This window comes from Heterodontus francisci, chromosome 13, assembly GCF_036365525.1.
Source record: "Heterodontus francisci isolate sHetFra1 chromosome 13, sHetFra1.hap1, whole genome shotgun sequence".
Taxonomy (NCBI): Eukaryota; Metazoa; Chordata; class Chondrichthyes; order Heterodontiformes; family Heterodontidae; genus Heterodontus; species Heterodontus francisci.
In genome coordinates this window covers 23,547,070-23,569,628 of record NC_090383.1, presented here as the reverse complement: position 1 = coordinate 23,569,628, position 22,559 = coordinate 23,547,070, and the positions used below count along the sequence as shown (strand labels likewise).

Below are 22,559 nucleotides of genomic sequence, written 5' to 3'. Positions count from 1 at the left end.
TCTGTATCCATCTTGCCAGCTCACCTCTGATCCCGTGTGACTTCACCTTTTGTACCAGTCTGCCATGCGGGACCTTGTCAAAGGCTTTACTAAAGTCCATATAGATAACATCCACTGCCCTTCCTTCATCAATCATCTTCGTCACTTCCTCAAAAAACTCAATCAAATTAGTAAGACACGACCTCCCCTTCACAAAACCATGCTGTCTCTCGCTAATAAGTTCGTTTGTTTCCAAATGGGAGTAAATCCTGTCCCGAAGAATCCTCTCTAATAGTTTCCCTACCACTGACGTAAGGCTCACCGGCCTATAATTTCCTGGATTATCCTTACCACCCTTCTTAGACAAAGGAACAACATTGGCTATTCTCCAGTCCTCTGGGACCTCACCTGTAGCCAATGAGGATGCAAAGATTTCTGTCAAGGCCCCAGCAATTTCCTCCCTTGCCTCCCTCAATATTCTAGGGTGGATCCCATCAGGCCCTGGGGACTTATCTACCTTAATGCTTTGCAAGACACCCAACACCTCCTTTTTGATAATGAGATGACTGAGACTATCTGTACTCCCTTCCCTAGGCTCATCATCCACCAAGTCCTTCTCTTTGGTGAATACTGATGCAAAGTACTCATTTAGCACCTCGCCCATTTCCTCTGGCTCCACACATAGATTCTCATCTCTGTCCTTGAGTGGGCCAACCCTTTCCCTGGTTACCCTCTTGCTCTTTATATACGTATAAAAAGGCTTGGGATTTTCCTTAATCCTGTTTGCCAATGACTTTTCATGGGTAAGCAGCCATTAGTTAAATGTTGACCTCCTAACACATGATAAAACCAAGTTTGTTACATTGAAATAGAAACAGAAATACTCAGCAGGTCTGCGAGCATCCGTAGAGAGAGAAACAGAGTTAATGTTTCCGGTCAACGATCCTTCATCAGACTGGAAATATTTAGAGATCTAACAGTTTTTAAGCAAGGCAGAGAAAGTGGAGGAGGAGGGGAGAAAATAACAAAAGAGAAGCCCTGTAATATGGTATACGGCAGGAGAGATTAAATGATATAAAAGGATGATAATGCAAGGCAAAAAGAAATGCAAATTGTTCGAGTAAAGGAACCAAAGATACAAAAGATGTTTCTCGAGGAGGTGTAAATGGGAAAAGTAGAATCATCACCAACAGCTGTTGTCCAAAAATATTACTTTCTTTCACCTTGCACCATCATCTCTTTGGTCATTTAAAGTCTACTGCCTTCCACCTTATCACACACCTTCCTTTTTGTTATTTCCTCCCCTCCCCTCTTTCCCTCCCCTGCTTAAACAAAGTGATTCCTGACAATGCAGAGCATGCGCAGAGCGATCGCAGGTGTCATCAGTGTGTGAACATTTGCCAACTTGCCAGTATGAATGCACGCGCATGACGTCACCACGCAATGATGTCCTCACCCCTCAATAACCGCTTCCATTTCCCCAAACACTCCCTCATACCACCTGTGCTTCAACCGCTGCTCCAAGCCTCCCCCTGCCCAACTCCCCCGGTCAATTGCTCCCTGCTGCCTTCCCTCAGCCACTTGCTCACCATCTGCCCCCCCCCACAAAAAAAACGGCTGCTTCCCCACCCCACTCCACCCCCATCCAGTCGCTCCCACCCTCGCCGCTTCCAGGGCCACTCCGCTCCAGCCCACCGCCCCCCCCACCCCCCAACTCCTCCGGCCACTTGCTCCCTGCTGCCTTCCCTTAGCCAGTTGATCAGTACCACCCCTAACCACCCCCCACAAACCGGCTGCTTCCCCCTCCATCCACTCACTGCCACCCTCACCACTTCCAGGGCCGCTTGCTCGGTCCCCAGTCCCACCCCCAACTCAGTCCCACCCAGCCCCCCTCAGCCGCTCACTCCAGGCCTCGCTGCTTCCCCAACCTCTCGAGGGGTGAAAGGGCAATGCGTGAGCGAGTGGCTGAGAGGAGAGAAGTGGCGTGGGCTGGAGCGAGCGGTGGGGGTTGGGGGTGAAGCAGGGAGCAAGTGGCGGGGGTGGGGAAGCCGCGAGGCCGGGAGCGAGTGGCTGAGGGACGGCAGCGGCAAGGCCAGGAGTGAGCGGTGAGAAGACGGGCGCAGGAGGGAGTGGTTGGGGTGGGATGGACGTGGCTATCGCAACCATTGAGGGGATTTGGGTTTAATTTGTTTTTGTGATAAATTGAGCAGCGCCATCTTTATTACAGTCTGCTGCCTGAGGCGTCACAGACAGTAACATTTCAGTGGATGAGGCTGCATTTGCACATGTGCCAATACCGCGTCACCTAGTGGTTGCATTGTCAGCAAATGCAGCCTTGCTTAAAACTGTTCCATCTCCAAGTGCTCTGGTCTGACAAAGGGTCATTTACCTTTGTTAACTTTGTTTCTCTCTCCAGAGATGCTGCCAGTATTTCCAGCATCTTCTATTTTCATTTCAGATTTTCAGCATCTGCATTATTTACACCTTTTGTTACACTGTGTATTGTTTAACAAGCAATTTATTTTCAGTTCTTAAAAGTGAAGTTAAATGATTTAGTAAATGACAGATGAGCAAAAAGTGGGATGGTATGCACTGATACAAATAGAACATCTGTTGTGTGCTAGCTTAAGAAGAAAGACATTCTGAATTCTTAATTTGTTGGGTTCTGTTTAAACAATGTTATACCTAATGTTGGAAGTAGAAAATAATTTCTCATCTCTTTTCAGAGTTGCTACAAATGTTGTACGGCATCTGTGTGAAAAAGGTAAAATGCTTTAACCAACTCATTGATTATGTTCTTGCAACCATCCCTGCTTTTCTTGTTGAAATTAAATTTAGACTTGCAACAATCAGCATTGCAAAGATTAATCCTGTCTACGCCTTCTCGATTGAGTAGGTCAGTGTTGGTTCCAGGCTGCAAGCTAATCAATCTGCTCAGCTTGCGACAAAGATTAGTTTGCAAATGAAGTTCATAACAACATCTTATGAATCCAAATTCTGTGGAAGATTCTCAAACACAGATTGGCAACAGTGATCTAATTCGAACCACATTATACCTCAGAATCAATGGTATCTGCTTACAAGATCACAAGTACCTGGCTAGGTTATGAAGACCTATCCTGGTTCATCCATCCAGAGTGAGCCTATAATAACCCTTCCTCCATTGCAAAAATCCAATTGCTTTTTAAATGGTTCTGGAGCTTTCATCTCAACTGTTCTATCCGGGAGTCTATTCAATATATTGATCACTGCTTGTGTGAAGATTGTTCCTGATAGCAGTCCTACATTTACCTTATACTAGTTTGAATCTGTGGCCCCCCTTGTTCTGCTCTCTTAAGTGTTTAATTTAAATTAATATTCTAGATTCTGTGTTGTAACTAATATGTATTTCTACATAATTTGCCTTTTCCATACTTAAGATTGAGGGATGATCTAATTAGGGTGATGATGGTGATTTAAAGGATTTAATAGGGTATCTAGAAACTGCCTGCTCTGGTCAGGGAAGTCCAGAACAAGGGGGCATAATCTTAACATTAGAGCTAGGCTGTTCAGGGGTAATATTAGAAAGCACTTCTTCACATAAAGAGTATTGAAATCTGGAATGCTATGTCCCAGAATGCTGTCAATTAAAAATTTAAAATCTGAGATTGATGGATTTTTATTAGGTAAGGTTATTAAGTGTTGTTGAACCAAGGCAGGTTAAATGGAGTTAAGGTGCGGATCATCAATGGTCTAATTTAATAGTGGAATAGGCTCGAGGGGCTGAATGGCCTGTTCCCATTCCTATGTTCTCGTACCATTTGTTACCTTATACATCTGTATAATATCAACACTCAGATGTTTCCTTTCCAAAAGCCTAAACTTTACAGTCTTAGAATTCAAACCTTTATCAATAGGGATTGGCCTTGTGAATCTTCTCTGCACTGTCTTCAGTGCTCGAATGTTACTGTTGTGTCTTGATGACCAGAAGTAGGCCCAGTAATCAAGGAATGTTGTCTGACCAGAGCCTTGTACAGTTTGATCATGACTCTTCTACTATTTTAGTTGTGTAGTTCAGCATTCTTTTAGCTTTGTTGATTGCTGTGCATTGGTTGGGCACATGCAGGAATGAAAAAATAAAATTATCCTATTTCTGCAAAGTACTGTGCAGCAACCTGCTGGTGATGGTCCTTTTTATGCCTTTTGATCCTTGATGGGACCCTTAATTATTAAAAATTTCTCCCATCTCACTTTTCGATCTCTCCTATCATGCACCAAAGAATTGCAGGGAGTATAGAATCATACAGCACAAAAGGAAGCCAGTTAGCCCGTCATGCCTGTTCTGGCTGTCTAAAAGAGCTAACCAGTTTCCCCATAGCTTTGCAGATTTCTCCTTTTTAAGGAGATATCGAATTCCCTTCTGAAAGATGTTATTGATTCTGCTTCCACCACCCCTTCAGGCAATGCATTCCAAATCATCACAACTTGGTACATAAGAAAAATTCTCATCTCTCCTGACTATTTGACAGTTATTGTAAACATGTATTCTCTGGTTGCCGACCCTCCTGCCAGTGGAAACAGTTTCTCCATACTTCATCTATCAAACACCTTCATAATTTTGAACATCAGTATTAAATCTCCACTTAACCTTCTCTGCTCTAAGGAGAACAAACTTCTGAAGTCATTTTGCATAAATGAAGTCCCTGATTCCTGGTATTCACGATTGAGCACGATAATCCTATAAAGGTTCAGGATAACTTCCTTGCACGTATACCATAAATCATTTGAACTTTTTATTGCTGGTCAAAAAACAGGCACTAGCACTTAAAGATTTAAGCTATTCTTTGGATCTAAACATTTCCAGAGAAGGCATCATCAATACTTCCAGAACTTTTTGTTTTTGTTTCAGATTTCCAGCATCTGACAGGAGAGAGACCATGATCACTGGCTTTTGATCCGCAAGTGCTTTTTTGGGGGGGGGGGGGTGGGTTTCAGAGCCATTTTTACAGCATTTCGCCCTTTGGGATTGGAGGTCGACTGTGGTTGTTGTTTTCCTGTTGCTTGGGGTTTAGTACCTGTCCCAGGAAAGCTTCAATCAAAAATTGGCTGCAACCAACACCAGAGCTCCAGGCCAGGGGATACGTAACACCGTTAGGGTGGCGGTGAAAGATAGCAAAGGAGGTGCACCCATCGACTGCATCTTCTTCATGAAGAAAATCCTGATTGAATGCTGTGGCTTTCCAGCTGCGGACATCTTCTGCCTGCAGGACTTCCCCAGCAATGGATATTTTGACGTGACGTTCAAGAATGTGGCGGGCTGCATCAAGTCCCTGAAGGTGTTCAAGGAGAAGAGAAACCAGGCACCACTGTCAATCCTCACAGTGGAGCCGCTCTTCACACTGCCATTGCAATGCAACCGGCTGGTGACAATCTACCTCTACAGCTCCCATGTTCCTGTTGTCGATGTGCTCTCCTTCCTCACCAGGTATGTCGAGGTGGCCAACAGCAGCACTGAGGTCAAGGACCCCTTTGGGATTTGGACCAGCAAGCGGCAAGTCAAGGTCACCTTGAAGGTCGCACCAATGGAGCTATTATCCATCCTCCCTCCGGCTTTGCTATCGGGGGAAGTCGAGGCTACTTGGTCTACGCGGGACAGCCCAGAATTTGTTGGACCTGTGGCAAATCTGGTCATGTGGTGGCCAACTGCAGCACAGTCGTCTGCAAGAACTGCAAGAAGGAAAGCCATCAGACAAAGGACTGTAAGCAGAGTAAGTGCTGCAACCTGTGCGGTGGGGCAGGCCACCTCTACAAGACCGGCCCCAAATGTTGCCACAGTTAGGCACAGGCAGCAAGGTCCAAGGAAAGGCTGGATGAAGGAACAGTGAACAGTGCCTCATGCTACGAAGGTGACCAGCAACCCTCCCCACAGCGAGGAAAATCTGTCTGAGAAGGAGAGGAAAGGGAAGGCAGCTGCAACCAGCAACCCAACACTTACCCTGTGCCTGAAAACTCCTCCTCTACATACAGAATCCATGGAGGCGGAGGCAGCAGTGGGACAATTGGATGAGTGGCAAGTGGTCAAAAGGAAAACCACAAAGAAGAAGCCCCAAAAAAAGGAACAGGTCACCACCCAAACCGGTGACACGAGGAGGCTACAGTCTGACAGACTATGGCAGCTGATCCTCTGGACAAGGAAGGGCCAGAAAGACGGCACCCACAAAAGAAGTGGCAGAATGCAAAGGAGCTGGAAGAGAAAGCCCCCCAGCTCCGTGGTACTGGAAGCAGCGATGGGCGCAGCGTGCTCAACCCCAACACGCTGAACCCAGTGAGATGCCCAGTGCACCCCAGCTCTGGGAGACCGAGAGCAGCGAAGCGTCCAGCACACTCCAGCTCTGGGAAGCTGGAAGCAGAAATTCCTTGAGGAGGAACAGTGGGGAAAGACACCACGAGCAGAAGACAGTCCAAACCTTGCTGCCTACAAGACCACCACCCCCCCCAACCCCCGATGTCACCCCAGCAGAAAAAAACCCCATGAGTGACCAGAAGGGTTTTCTGAGCCCAACGCATGTGCAACAGCTTGTGCACGCTATGGGTATGCAGGAAAATACCCAAGGACTGGGGCTGGTAAGGACACCTGGTGTGGTAAGCAACATCCAGTTTTAAATGGGTATAAAGATTGCTTCTATTGATACGCATATCGTTAAATCCACTACATGATGTGTTTTGACCTTGGGTTACCTTGCCAAGGTCAAAGCCGACCTGCTGCTTCTGCAGGAATGTGGGATACCGCACCTCAGCACTAACAGTGCAGTGGTGGTCCCACGGACCATTGACCTGGTCAGTGGGAAATGATTCCCGTTCCTCTGGCCTGGGTATTCTGCTGTGGGGAGGCAACTTCACCATCTCCGAAGTTAAGGAGGTGGTGGGCGGTCGCCTTCTCGTAGCAGACGTAATGTACAACAATGCTCCACTCTGGTTAATCAACGTGTACGCCCCAGTCCAGCAGAGCAAGCGGCTGACCATCCTCCAGCAGCTCCCACTGCTGCTGGCGACGTCCAGGCCAGTCATCCTAGGTGGTGACTTCAACTGCATCACTGATATAGCTGGACGATCCGGCCGTGACAACAGCAAACTGGATGTTACGTTCAGATTCCTAGTGGAAACAGTAAAAGATGCCAAGCGGCCTGATGTCTTCATCAACCCTGCAGCTGGAGCGCAGCGTAGATACAACTGGTCCAGACCGGACGGGTCTGCCTGTTCCAGGATTGAGTTCCTATTTGTATCCGGTGCTTTCACGGTCAGATTCACTGACGTCAAGCTGGTGTTCTTCTCTGACCACTGCCTTTTACTGGCCGACTGTCACTTACAGGACGACCAGCGGGTTGGCAGGGGAACACAGAATCTGAACGTAAAACTGCTGACTCCAGAAAACATTGAGGAACAAAAAGGATTATAAAGGTTGGAGAACCGTGAAACCCCTCTTTGAGTCTCCGGTGCACTGCTGGAAAGCGATCAAGGCGAAGATCAAGAGGTTCTTTATCCTCAAAGGTGTTCAGAAGGTGAGAGAGGGACAGAGGGAAATGTCCCGACTCCAGAAAAGAATGCAGAATCTGCTCCGGTTGCAGTTGATGGGGGTCGAGGTCAAGGAGGATCTCTGAGAGGTGAAGAGCCAGCAGGCCTCGCTCTTTGCTGTGGAGGCCTCCAAGAACATCTTCCGGTCCAGAGTCCGCTCCGTTGAGCAGGATGAGACGTGCTCGTGTTTCTTCTTCCAAAAGGTACACACAGAGAGCTCTGTGATCAGCAGCCTGAAGCAGAGGATGGCTCAGTAACGTCATCGCAGTCTGACATACTAAGGATCAGCATATCCTTTTATGCTGGGCTGTATGATGTGAAGCCCGCGATCAGCACGGCCCCCAGTCCTTCCTGTCATCTATTCCAGAGGTCTTAGATGACAGCATGCAGGAGAGTCTGGACAAACCGCTAACTCTGGACGAACTGACAAAGGTTTTCAAGATGAGTAAAACTCCCGGAAGCAACGGCTTACCTGTTGAGTTGTATTCGACTCTGTGGGACTGGATCGGCCCGGACCTGCTGGAAGTATACGAGAGTATGCTTCTGGCCAGCAGCATGTCAGAATCCATGAGGAAAGGCATCATCACCCTCATCTACAAGCAGAAGGGGGGGAGGGCGGCAATCAGAAATTGGCAGCCCATCTCACTGCTTAATGTAGCCTACAAGATTCTGTCCAAAGTCATTGCCAGTCGGGTCAAGTCTACTCGAGTTGGTGATTCACCCCGATCAAACCTCCACTGTACCCGGCAGGAAGATCTCTGATAGTCTCACGCTACTCAGGGATACGATCGACTATGTATGGGACAGGGGGGGTGGACACCTGCCTCATCAGCCTGGACCAGGACAAAACTTTTGACAGGATATCGCACGCCTACATGATGGATGTGCTCTCCAAAATGGGGTTTGGGGAGGGAATCTGCAATTGGATCCAACCGCTCTACACAAACATCAGTAGTGCAGTCTCACCAATGGGTGGGAATCAAAGTTTCCCGATCAAATGTGAAGTCAGATAGGCTGCCCTATCTCCCCTAACTTGTTTGTTTGCTGTATCGAACCTTTTGCTGAGTCCGTTAGGAAGGATACGGCATAAGAGGGGTGACAGTCCCAGACAGCTGAGGCACTCAGGTCAAAGCCTCCCTGTACATGGACGATGTTGCCGTCTTCTTCTCAGATCTGCCATCCATTCACAGGCTGGTGAGCATCTGCAACCAGTTCAAACTGGCCTCGGGAGCCAAAGTAAATGGCAGCAAGAGCGAGGCCATGTTCTTTGGGAACTGTGCTGATCGATCCTTTTTCCCCTTCACCGACAGGTCAGTCTACCTGACGGTGCTGGGGATATGGTTCGTAAAGGGCCTTGGTGTGTGCCAAAACCTGGAAGGAGCGACTAACCATGGTACACCATAAACTGAGCATGTGGGAGCAGCGATCTCTCCATTGTAGATTAGAACCTGGTCATCAGGTGCGAGGTGCTCACGTTGTTGCTCTATGTGGCGCAGGTCTGGCCCATACCCCACTCCTGCGCCGTGGCGGTCACCCGAGGCATTTTCCATTTCGTCTGTGGATCCAAAAATGGACCGGGTCCAGAGGGACACGATGTTGAAACCTCTGAATAAGGGGGAAAAAACATACCCAACATCGCCTTCATCCTGATGACCACCTTTGTGTGCGGCTGCATCAAGCTGTGAGTAGAGCCCCAGTACGCAAACACCAAGTGTCACTACCTGCTGGGTTTCTGTCTGTCCCTGGTGTTGCGAAGGATGGGTCTGGTCATATTGCCACGGAACACTCCATCCAGTTGCACCGTGCCGTACCACCTATCATTTGTGGAAAGGTTTGTGCAGAAAAACACCTTTGACCACTAATCCATCGGGCAGTGGTCTGCACGGAATGTCCTCAAGGCCCTACGGGAAAATGAGATAGTGGATCCTGTCAGATGGTTTCCTGAGCTGATTGCCAAAGGCATTTGGCAGAATGCCTCATCACCAGAACTTTCAAACAAGCACCAAGACATAGCTTAGCTGGTGGTGAGAAGGGCCTTCCCCGTCAGACCCATCCTGCATGCCCGGAATCTCACCACATCTGCTGCCCTTGAGGTGGCTGTGGTGGGGAAGAGACTGTTGCCCACCTCCTTCTGGAATGTGCCTTTGCAAAGCAGATGTGAGAAGAGATGCAGTAGTTTTTGTCGAGGTTCACCCCGAGCAGCTCTGTAACACAGGAGTCTGTGCTCTACGGGCTGTTCCCAGGGATGCGCACCGAGATAAACATCAACTGCTGCTGGAGGACGATCAACTCTGTGAAAGACGCTCTTTGGTCTGCCCGAAACTTGCTGGTCTTCCATTGCAAAGAGTTTTCCATGACCGGGTGTTGTAGATTGGCACATTCCAAGGTCCAGGACTACACGCTGAGGGACGCACTAAGGCTTGGGGCAGCCGCAGCAAAGGCTCAATGGGGAAAGGCCACTGTGTAAGGTCCTCCTGCCGTAGTGAACCGAGGGTCTGGAACCTGTGTAAAACCCTTCGGACTGTATACAACAAAATGTGGTTTTGCTGTGCGATGCAAATGTACATTGCATGTAAAATGGAATGGAAGGTTTGTGAGGCAACTCATCTTCTGTATTGAAGAAAACTGATTTCTTTTGCACTTTCTGGAATGTCAACTTGGAACTGTAATGTGTTGTTTACAATTTTTTATGAATAAAGTATATTTTTGGGCAATTATTTTCCCAGTATCTGCAGTATTTTGCTTTTTATTTGGAGGGATGTTAGTACTTGCTAGTGGACGCTAATGAAAATTTAAGTTCCATACAGTTTGAAAAAGGCTGTTAAAATGTTTGGCTCCTCCAAATCAAAGAAACCATTTTGAAAATTATTAGAAAAATGCTCGAACAGTGATTGAAATGCACCCTTCTATCACACTTTCGGAAATACACCCTACAGGGCACTTACATTGACGAGCTGACAAACAGGAAATTAATATCTTTTATTTATTGAAATAGAAACCCCACTAAAAGCAGGGCTACAAAAAATTATTTAAAACTCTGAGTGTTCCTCTCCACGGAAATCTTTAGTAAAAGGCGAAAGATTTATACGATCTGAAGAGAAACCAGAGTGTACTAACAACTTGTTCCGCTTACTCTCAAGCCACCGCACTCTTGGCTCTTTAACATCATACTGAGCGGACGCACCGACAATCAGCCGACAATACTGGAGGAAGACCATTTAAAGCCAAATAGATTTTAAGATGAAAACTAACACAAACTGTTAACATCCCACAGAAAAAGGAATAACTATTGATCTTTTTAACACCATTCTTGTTATGTAGATGAGTGGGCGGGACCTATCGGAATGCAGCCGCCATCCGCGGGAAGGTGGTGTTGCAGATTGTGGGCACTGCTCTGCTCGGTGACTGCCCGGAGAGGTTATCTTTTCTCACTCTGTGCTCACCAAGTGATTTTCTTTTAGTGCAGGTTCTCGTGAAAAGTGAGGAACGAAAAGCCGAAGTCTTGTGTAATGAGCTCTGCATTGTGGCATTTGCAATTTAACCCCAACTTTCAATGTTCACCCGTAGGGTCAGAGTTCAGCCAGGGATAGTGTCTGGGATCTAGGGTCACCATTTGTCTGGTTTTATACCGGACTGTCAGTTTTTGGTCTGGCCACTGTCTTATACAGGATGGTTTTATGTCCAGTATTTTGTGCCTGAGTGCACTTATCCACAGTGAAGCAGGTGCCTGTGTTCTTTCCTCTCACCATGTGCAGCAGCTTCAAACTGACTGGGACAGAGAGAACAGAGGTTGCTTATCATAATTTCCACCTCCTTGAGGCAGGAAGTCCCGCCTAATGGAGCCGCTAGCTTATCAGCGGGCTGGGAACTCTTAGGCCCAGCAGCACCTCTGGGAGCAGTGGCCACCGCAGGGACTACACCCAGCCATCGCAAGCAAGTTGAAGGATGGCCCGGGAACTAAGTTAAGTTTTTAGGGCCTCGCTGGGGATGATCAGTCGGGCCCCAGCGGGGCAAGGAGGGGCGGGGGAAGTATTGTGCGTTGGGGGAAGTTGGAGCTTTGGGGGCGGCCCTCCCTGGGGCACAGGGTGCCCGATCAGGAGGGCCCCCCACCAGCCCACAAGAAGGCAGCTTGGTTTCACCAGGCAGGGTTTTTGAGGCTTCTGCTGTCTGGCCGCCATGGGTATGTTACCCATGGCGGAGGCCCTTGAGTGCCAGTTAATTGGCCGTTAAGGATCTTGATTGGCCTGAGGCATGTGGGTCATTTCTTGCCGTCCTGCTCCATGGAGGCGGCCCCCCCACCCCCGCATCCCACTCAATTTTACGCCCCCGCCCCTCCCGCCACCAGCTTTCTCGTTTGGGGAGAGTAAAATTCTGGCAATGGCCTCTAATTTTGGACTTCTCATGATAAACTTTCTCTATGTTCACCATATCAAACCAATTCATAAATTTAAAGATCTCCATCAGATCATCCCTCAGTCTTCTCTTTTCCAAGTCTGTTCAGTCTTTCCTGATTGTTGTACCCTCTCAGTTCTGGTATCATCCTTGTAAATCATTTTTTATCAATATCTAAATCCAATTTGTAATATGGAGATCAGAACTGTGCATTCTCAGTGTGGTCTTGTCAAGATTCTATACAAGTTGAAACAAGGTCTCTGCTCTTGAATTCTTGTGCGGTAGAAGTGAAGCCTAGAGCTTTATTTGCACTTTATATGACTTTATTAAACCCATTCTTTGAACAGGATGTTCCTCTGCTTTAGCCCAAATGATCTGCTAAGCTGCTGGACTCACTACTGATGGTAACCAAATGCTGTTGGTGCTAGCTACCGACTGTCTGGCTCACAACTTCAACATCTGCTTTTCCACTGCCCGTAACATTTACTGGTGTAAGCAGTACTGCAACTGGATTTCAACACTTTGATGATTGTTCTCTGGAGCCTGACCTGGAATTTTCAATGGATTTTGAAATCAATTTTTGCAACCCAATCATCAGTTTTAATATATAATGCAGGGTTTAGGGATGTATGAAATGAACTTCCATCAAAGTTGGTTAGTGATGAAACATTGTACTCCTTTAAAGTAGTTGGATTATTATCTGGCTAGAAATGAGATTGGAGGTTATATAATAAATTCAAGTAGGGATCATTGAATAATTTATGCTTCAATGTAAAGCCCATTATTCAAGGCTTAGTCTAGAAGTTCACCATTTTGGTTTCCTTGAAGATTTACCTGAGTTTACACATACGAACATATGAATTAGGAGCAGGTGTAGGCCATTTGGCCCCTTGAGCCTGCTCTGCCATTTCATAAGATCATGGCTGATCTGATTGTGGCCTCAATTCTATTTTCCTGTCTACCTCTTATACGCTTTGACTCCCTTGTCAATCAAGAATCTATCTAATTCAGCCTTAAAAATATTCAATGACCCAGCCTCCACTGCTCTCGAGGGAAGAGAATTCCACAGACTAACGACCCTCTGAGAGAAAAATTTCTCCTCATTTCCATCTTAAATGGGAGACACCTTATTTTTAAACTCTGTCACCTAGTTCTAGTCTCTCCCACAAGGAGAAACATCCTCTCAGCTCTTTCAGGAGATTTAACTAAGAGGAGGCTGTGACAATGCAACTTGTAACTGCCAGAGAATAGACTTGATGAACTCTACACTTTCTATTATAATTTGCTTTGTGGCTGTAGAGGTTATGGACATGGGCGGGAAAAATGTACCCAACGTGGCCCTCATCCTGATGACCACCTTCGTGTGCGGCTGCATCAAGCTATGTGTAGATCCCCAGTACGCAAACTCCAAGTGTCACTACGTGCTGAGGTTCTATCTGTCCCCGGTGTTGCGAAGGATGGGCCTGGTCACATTGCCGCGGAACGCACCATGCAGTTGGGCGGCGCCGTACCACCTATCCTTCGTGGAGCAGTTTCTGCGGAAAAACACCTTTGACCACCGGTCCATCAGGCAGTGGTCTGCACGGAATGTCCTCAAGGCCCTACGGGAAAAGGAAACGGTGGATCCTGTCGGATGGTTCCCCGAGCAGACCGTCAAAGTCATTTGGCGGAATGCCTCATCACCAGAACTTTCAAACAAGCACCAAGACGTAGCTTGGCTGGTGGTGAGAAGGGCCCTCCCCGTCAGATCCTTCATGCACACCCGAAGTCTCGCCCCCTCCGCACAGTGCCCCCGCGTTGGCTGTGGTGGGGAAGAGACGGTCGCCCACCTCCTCCTGGAATGTGCCTTTGCAAAGCAGGTGTGGAAAGAGATGCAGTGGTTTTTGTCAAGGTTCATCCCAAGCAGCTCTGTAACACAGGAGTCTGTGCTCTACGGGCTGTTCCCAGGGACGCACACCGAGACAAACATCAACTGCTGCTGGAGGACTATCAAATCGGTGAAAGACGCCCTTTGGTCTGCCCGAAACTTGCTGGTCTTCCAGCGCAAAGAGTTGTCCACCACCGAATGTTGCAGACTGGCACATTCCAAGGTCCAGGACTACGTGCTGAGGGACGCACTAAAGCTTGGGGCAGCCGCAGCAAAGGCTCAATGGGGAAAGACCACAGTGTAAGGTTCCCCCACCAAGCTGGACTGAGGGGCTGGATCCATGGGAAACCCCTCGAACTGTATCGTTAATATTCTCAATTGCTGTAAATGTAAAAATGTAATTGACATGACAATTGTGAAACGGAAGGGTTGGGAAGAAACTCATGACAGTATTGAAGGAAACTGATCTCCCTTGCAATGTTTGTATTTTTTGGTGCTGTTTGGAAACTGTTTGGCAATGTAATTTTTACAGATTTTTATGAATAAAGTATATTTTGGAAATAAAAAAAAAAGTAGAGGTTATGATGAGTCAAAAAAATATAATTCAGAAAAGCTACTTAGTCTTTTTCTGACTGCCTTTCCCACCACCCCATCCTCCAAGCCCCACGTCCCAAGTTGCAGTGTTCAGCTAAATGGTGTCAACCTCATTAAATTGGGGACCAGTAGCAATTCTGGGGCTTTTTACTCTTGACCTGTGGTTGGGAGTCACTGTGTTACTGGGAAAAGTACCAAAAATCTAAGTGTCCATGTATACAAATTATAAAAACCTACGCACAGATACAAACAGCAATCAAAAAGGCTCATGGAATTTGGCCTTTAATTCAAGGGGTTTGGAATTCAAAGGTGAGGAAGTGAAGCTTCAGTTGTACAGAGCCTTGGTCAGACTCAATCTGCAGAACTACTTTCAGTTTTGGACACTGAACCTCAGAAAAGATATTTTGACCTTGGAAGGACTGCAGCACCAATTCATCAGAATGGTACTAGATGCCAAAAAATTAAATTATAAGGACAGGTTGCATAAACTTGGTTTGTATTCTCTCCAGTTCAAAAGGGTGTGAGGAGATATCTAATTAAGGTCTTTAAAATGGTAAAAGGATTTGACAGAGTAGATAAACTATTTCTACTAATCGGGTATTTAGAACAAAGGGGCCTAATCTTAAAATTAAAGCTATGCCGTGAGGAATGAAATCAGGAAGCTGTTATTCACACAAAAGGTAATGGAAATTTTGAACAAAAGGCTGAATCAATTACATTTTCAAGGCTGGGATCAATAGATTTTCGTTAGATAAGAGATAGGAAGCAAAGGTAGGTAGATGGAGTTGAGATACAGAGCAGGCATAATCTAATTGAACGGCAGAACTGGCTCAAGGGGCTGAATGGCCTGTATCTGTTTCTACTTGTTCATTGGGTGGGGGGGGGGGGGGCGGTGGGTGGTGAGGGTGGGAAGTGAAAAGCTTTCAAAATGCTGTAATACGCCTGGATGGTATAATGGCCGAAGAAGGGTATGAGGCCAGCTTCAGGTAATATGTTGAACACTGAAAGAGACTTCTAGCTCTCATAACCAGTTGCTTAACAAGTCTTCCCTCTTATGATGTATAACACCAGCAAAACTGAATTCCACATATCGCTGAAGATGTTAGTTTCACCGGCAGATGAGAGAAATGTACAGAACCAATGAATATTGTTTAACTTTTAATTTATGGCAGCAAGATTATAAAATAGTAATCTTGTGCTTCGAATTTTGTTATATATGACTGCTTTCATTCTTAGAGACCCCTCCAGATGCCCTAATTCTGGAATCTCCTTTCACGAACATTCGGGAGGAAGCCAAAAGCCACCCTTTTTCACTGGTAGGTGGTCTGTTATTTTAAGTAATGTCCTATACTATGCACTACAGAGAAGAGCATGAAATTATTGATTCTCTTTGCCATCATCAGAATAAATTCAAGGTTACTGCTCAACAAATTGTACCCCTTGTGCAAAGACCAATGTATATTGAAAGTTCCACTGATTTGTTTGGCACTAACATATAGATTCACAGCTGAGACTGTGGCCTAAATTCAGATATACCTGTTGACAACTCTCAATAACAACTACATGCATTTATAGGTTGGATTTTGTGCAGGAGGCAGGGCTGCTGGTGCCGGGCCAAAAAGGTGGAGGGAGCCCTGCCTCAGCTTTTTCATGCCTCCCCTGGAGCGATCCTCCATTGTTTTTCTGCCGAAGTGTCCTGCGTGGGGATCTCCGTCCCTTTAAAGATGGCGATCCCGGTTCCATGAGCTGCTGGCCGATCACGGCCAGTGGCTACTGCCGGCACTGCAGAGGCCTTGGACCCAGGCCCAGCGCTGGTACCCCAGACCTCAGGTCAGTGAAAAGGGGTCACTGGGAACAGTCTGGAAGGCTCCAGCAAGGAGGGGTGAGAGGGTAAGGTTTGAGGTCCAGGGGGTGGGCGGGTCCATGGAAGTGGAGGTATTGTGGCAGAGGCACCTCCCACCGTTGGTTAGATCCCAGAGGCGGTGGGAAGAGATCCTTAAGTGGCTAATAGGCCACTTAAGGGCCTCAATTGGCCTCTGGATGGGAAGGCTGTCATCGGGTTATTCCATCCCCAGCAAAATCACTTGGCAATAGGCCCTCCTATCGCGAGTCAATGCGCCCCCCCCAGCTTCAACTCCACTTCAGTCGGGTCCATAAAATTGAGCCCATATAGTGTCTTTAATGTAGTAAAACACCGTAAGACACTTCACATTAACGTTATCAGACAAAATTTGATATCTGAGCCGCTTAAGATGTTATGACAGGTGACCAAGGATATTCTTAAAGAAGGAGAAAGACAGAGTGGTTCAGGGAAGAAATTCCAGAGCTTAAGGGCCTGGATGCTAAAGGCACAGTCACCAGACATACAAGGTGACAAACGTCTTGTTCTGAGCAATGCATACCCTTGATTATGGAGTAAAGAATCATCGTGTTGGCTTCAAATTTTGAATACTGTGCCAATAAAGACCAAATTGGACTATACGGTGTGTATCCAGTCACCTGTATCATTTGATCGCACTATTGCCTTAGGAAGTATTGTTACTAAAATTGCTGCGTAATCTTAAAGACTCATGGGTCGGACACATTTTGTTACTTCACTTCAGAACCAATGCTGGATGGGTTGATAAAGGATCTTTGGCTTTATAGAGGCATTGAGTACAAAAGCAAGGAATTTCTGCTAAACTACTATAAATCACTGGTTAGGCCTTAGCTGGAATATTGTGTCGAATGCTGTTCAAGATGAACGGATTGCTGCTTAACAGAGCTGAAACCAGTGACCTCGTGGGAAAGTTAACTAGTGCTGTTGGAAAGGGTTTAAACTAATTTGGCAGGGGATGGATACCAGGATGAAACATCAGAGATGAGAAACAGGTTCACAGAGGACTGGGAGAGACAAATGGTACTAGAGTAAAGAATAGTACAGGAATGGGAGGAATTAGACTGGGCAATACAAGGCAATCTGAGATGCATTTAGAGTGTATGTACATAAAAGCATGGAGTGTGTAAATAAGGTTGGTGAGCTGCAGGCACAAGTTGCCGCTTGGGACTCTGATATAGTGGCAATAAGAGAGTCTTGGCTCAAAGAAGGGCAGGATTGGAAAATTAATATTGCTGGCTATGAGGTATTCGGGAAAGATAGGAAGGAAAACAAGGAGGGGGTGTGGCAGTACTGATAAAATAAACTATTGCAGCACTGAAAAGGGATGATGTTGAAGGGTCAAAGAATCTATTTGGTTAGAATTAAGGGACAATACAGAAGTCATTATGTTATATTTCCAGCCTAACGTGGAACGTAGCAATGTTGGATCTAGTCCTGGGAAGTGAAGTGAGGAAAATGGAGCATGTTTCAGTGGGGAATCATTTGGGGAACAGTGATCATAAATTTCATCAGGTTTAGAATAGTTGTAGAAAAGGCCCAGGAACAATCAAGTGCAAAAATACTTAACTGAAAGAGGACTAATTTCAATGAGTTGAAAGTGATCTGACCTAGGTGGATTGCAATCAAAAATTGGTAGGCAAAACTGTAATTGAACAATGGAAGACCTGCAAAGAGGTGGTTCGGGTACAGAGTACACATAGTCAACGAAGGGGTAGGGATGGGCATGCAAAGCTAGAGATCCCTGGATGACTCAAGATTTATAACTATAGAAAAAGTAGGCTTATGACTAATGTAAGGTTCATAACATAGAGAACAAAGCTGAATACAGCAAAAACAGAGGAGATCTTAAAAAGGAATTAGAGGGTCAAAGAGAAATTGTGGGAATGGATTAGCGGCTAACATAAAAGGGAACCTGAAAGTCTTTTATAAACATACAAATAATAAAAAAGGTAGTCAGAGAAAGGGTGGGCTTGAAAAGGAGAGCTTCTTGTGAAGACAGAGGGCATGTCTGTTGTACTAATGAGTACTTTGCATCTGTCTTCACTAGAGAAGAGGGTTAAATCTGGCAGTTACAGACCAGGCAGCCTAATGTTGCTGGGTGGGAAAACTTTTAGAGACATTAATCTAGCACAAAATTAATTGGCAGTTGGAAAAGTGAAAGCCAGCATGGTTTTATTAAAAGCAAATCGTGTTTGACTAACACGATGGAGTTTCTCAATGAATTAATGGTGACAGTAGTTGAGAGTAGTGTGATTGGTGTTATGTATATGGACGTCCAAAAGGCATTTGATAAAGTGCCACATAACAGTCATGTTAACAAAATGAATGGGGCAGTGGCAATATTGGTACAAAGTTGACTAAGGGCAGTGATTAACAGTTGAAAAGGGGTCAGGTCCAGATGGATTGGAAGCAAAACATTTTTATTTTCTGTATTCAGCTTGGTTCTTTACTATGTTTCGAACCTTGCATTTGGCATAAGCCTACTTTTACTATAGTCCTAAATCTTGAGTCATTCAAGGATCTCTAGCTTTGGATGCCCATCCTTACCCCCTCATTGGAACGTGTCAACTCTGTACCTGAACCATCTCTTTGCAGATTTTCTATTGTTCAGTTACTGTTTTGCCAACCAGTTTTTGATTGTAATCCACCTAGGCCAGATCCCTTTTCAACTCGCTGAAAAATAACCATTAACCACTTCTCTACTTTCTATCCTTAGCCAATTTTGTACCAATATTGCCACTGCCCCATTAATTTTGCTAACATGTCTTGCCCAGGGGCTGGTAATAGGACCACTGCTCTTTTTAATACATATTAATAACCTGTAATTGGGTATAGAGGGAATATTTTAAAAGTTTGCAAATGACTCAAATGCAGTAAACTAAAAGGGTGATAGTTACAGAATTTAGGAGGACATAAACTGGTGAAATGGGCAGACATCTGGCAGAGAAATTTAGCACCGGGAAGTGTGAAGTCATGCATTTTGGTAGGAAGAATGAGGAGAGGAAATATAAACTAAATAGTACAATTTTAAAGGTAGTGCAGGAGCAGCAGGATATGGGGTTATGTATACAAATATTTGATAGTGTTAGGTAAAGTTGAGAAGGCTTTTTTTTTTTAAACGGCATATTGCGTCCTTGGCTTTATTAATAGAGGCATAGAGTACAAAAGAAAGGAAGTTATGCTAAACCTTGATGAAACACTGGTTAGGCCTCAGCTGGAGAATTGTGTTCAATTCTGAGAAGTTCAATTAGGAAGGATGTCAAGGCCCTGGAGAAGGTGCAGAAGAGATTTACTAGAATGGTACCAGGGATGCAGGATTTCAGTTATATGGAGAAGCTGGGATTGTTCATCTTGTAGCAGAGGAGATTTGATAGTGGTGTTCAAAATTATGAGGGGTTTTGATCAAGTAAGTAAGAAGAAACAATTACCACCAACAGGAGGGTTGATAACCAGAAGACAAAAATTTAGGGTAATTGGCATAAGAGTCATATAGATTAAAATGTTCTTTTTTACGCAGTGTGTTGTTATGATCTGCACTACCTGAAAGGGTGGAGGAAGCAGATTTAGTTGTAATGTTCAAAAGGAAAAGAAATGTATATTTGAAAAGGAAACATTTGTGAGTTATGGGAAAAGAGCTGGGGGAGTGGGAGGAATTGGATAGTTGCTTCAAATTGCTGGCATAGGCACGATGAACCAAATGGTCTCAGTAGCACTGAAGCAATCATTTTGTCTAGAACTCTTTGTGCTAGGATGTGACTTTCTAATCTAGTAATGCTGGACATGGAAATTTTGTCAGTGAGGCAGAACTACCTGTTATCACAGGAGTAGGAGTCCTGTACAAAATGAACACTTTGAAGCCACTTCCAACTCACCTGTCCTACAGCAGAGCAGTAAAATGTGGCTAAGGGACAGCAAAAAATTGTGCAGGTATTTAAAATACTTTGACCTGTACAGCAATTCTATACACGGCTTTCTTTTAATTGCATTTTTGGAGGAGTTTTTATTTTTCCATTTTCTCCCAAGTGTTGACTCCTGTTAGGGTATGGTTCTACAGATATAATTGCCCAGGGCTACCTTGCCTACCTATGAACATGGGAGTTTTACATAGATGGGGTTGTTCCAGCGTGATCCATGCCTATTCTTGCCCTATGTCCAGGTGGAGCCACTGGAAGAATCCAAAGTGGAAACCACTGCTTGGTTTTCTACTTGCATGAATGTTGAAACCAATGGGTACTGTGTGACCTGAACACTTCTATTTTTCTTTGTACAATATGTTTTAAGAACTTATAGTTGGATTGAGGACACTGATTCATCTGGAATCTTGAAAAAGCTGAAATTAGGCTGTTTTTCACAAAATGAAGGACAACAGTAAACAAATCTTACTAGAAAGCATCTGTTTGCAAATAACCCAGCAGGGGGTTCATGCTTGTGACTGCAAAGAATGTTTACAAGGGAATGACAAACTAAAATTTATGGTTGTCATATGACTTGTCTCTGGAAAGGTTTTTGTTTCATTTTGAACTGTTTATAATAAAAAAAAAGCCAGTGGGTGTTTGGCCAAGAACAGAAAGAAGTTTGCTCCCTGAACTGCCAGGAAAACAGAGGAAGACAGCTAATATCTCTCTCTCTTTGAAGAATCCCTGCATCTTTAAATAATTCCTGCATCAAGTTGTGCTGTTACCTCCTGTATTTGAAGAAATCCTGCATGTTTGCAGAAACCTTGCAACTTTGAAGGAACTTTGTATCAAATGTGTGAGAATTGAAACCTTTGTTGCTGCACACCTGATGTAAGACCTTTGTGAAGCCATCTGTGCTGAATCTGTTTGAAAGCCTATCCAGAACAATAAACATCCCTTGGAAAGAACTGTTCTAGGAAGATTCCTAGTGGCAGCCACCTATTTGCCTTTGGGCCACTTCACCAAAACAAAGGACTTCCTTCCATACCTTCTTTTAAGCCTAAATGTTTTTCAGTCGTGTGTGTGTTTTTGTGTGTGTGTGTGTGTGTTTTTGTGTGTGTGTTTTTGTGTGTGTGTTTTTGTGTGTGTGTTTTTGTGTGTGTGTGTGTGTGTGTTTTTGTGTGTGTGTGTGTGTGTGTGTGTGTGTTTTTGTGTGTGTGTGTGTGGATAAAAATAAAGGGCTTTAATATTTCAATTCACGTGTATGTTTACTTTATTATTGGTTAAGACTTAGGGTATAATAAATGGATAATTTTGTTGTTTATCAGAGAAACCTGGTTGGTGTGCTTTATTCTGGGGAAAAATAGAGTATCTGATTGACTGGTTCAGTAAGTGGGAAAATTTAAATATATGTTGTGACCTGTGGAGAAGTGGGACTGAATTAACAGTGCACTCCTCCCGCCTCGGTCGTAACAAGCGTCACACACGTCAGATTAAGTTGCTTGCCTCACACTGCGAATTGAACCTGAGACTTTTGTATTGTTCAATTACACAGTCCTCACCAGATAAATGTTAGGAAAATTAATGCTTGATGTCACTTTCAGACATTTTGGGTTTTTTTTTGTAATCTTCTGACCAGTGGGAGTCTGGTAATGAATTGGACCTGAGGATATGTACAACAAAATTTGTACAATCAGCAATAATATTCTAAGGATGATCCTGCTGATCATAAAATTACCACTTTTCTGATCACATATACATGCACAATGGAGAGTTGTTTTTGTTTAAATTCTCAAAGTGTGCATGTCGCTGGCAAGGCTGACATTTATTCCCCATCCCCAGATATCCTGAGAAGGTGGGCTTTTCTTCAGCTGGGTGGCTTGCTGGGCCACTTGAGAGGGCAATTACAAGTCAACCACATTCGTGTGGTACTGGAGTCACGTATAAGCGTAAAGATGGTAGATTTCCTTCCCTGAAGGACATTAGTGAACTAGTTGGGATCTTGTGACAGTCCAACAGCTTCCTGGTCACTTATATTGATGCCAGCTTTTTTACTTATTCTGAATTCAAATTCTCAAACTGCCTTGTTTAGATTTCAATTCATTTTCTCTGGATTATTAGTCCAGGCCACTGAAATACTTCTTCAGTAACATAATCACTACACTACTGTGCCTGAGATCATTTTGGAATGTAATAATAAGTTGCTTTGAAATTGAACAAATTTCAGTAAGACCGCAATTGTTGATAACGCGATCGGTAGGTGGCGCTGTTTTGGCACATGCGCAAATACAGCATGTGCCACGAAAACGTCACAGCTTGCGACTGTCGCAGCTGCCAGGACTAAAGATGGCGCTGCTCAAGAATCACAGAGATGAAACCTGACAAACACGTGGCAGAATAA

At 45.0% G+C, this 22,559-nt stretch overlaps 1 protein-coding gene and 1 non-coding gene across 2 annotated transcripts in view; one reads left to right on the top strand and one right to left on the bottom strand.

Annotated features, from left to right (window-relative positions):
* abhd12 (abhydrolase domain containing 12, lysophospholipase) overlaps positions 1-22,559 on the top strand; it is a 177,492-nt gene that overhangs the window by 116,280 nt on the left and 38,653 nt on the right. The window contains exons 8-9 of the mRNA XM_068044525.1: positions 2,706-2,743; positions 15,620-15,699. Coding sequence (XP_067900626.1) covers positions 2,706-2,743; positions 15,620-15,699 — 118 coding nt within the window. The remainder of the gene's footprint in view (positions 1-2,705; positions 2,744-15,619; positions 15,700-22,559) is intronic.
* LOC137376851 (U5 spliceosomal RNA) lies at positions 10,528-10,641 on the bottom strand. Its single transcript, XR_010976317.1, has one exon. It is a non-coding gene; the product is annotated as a U5 spliceosomal RNA (small nuclear RNA).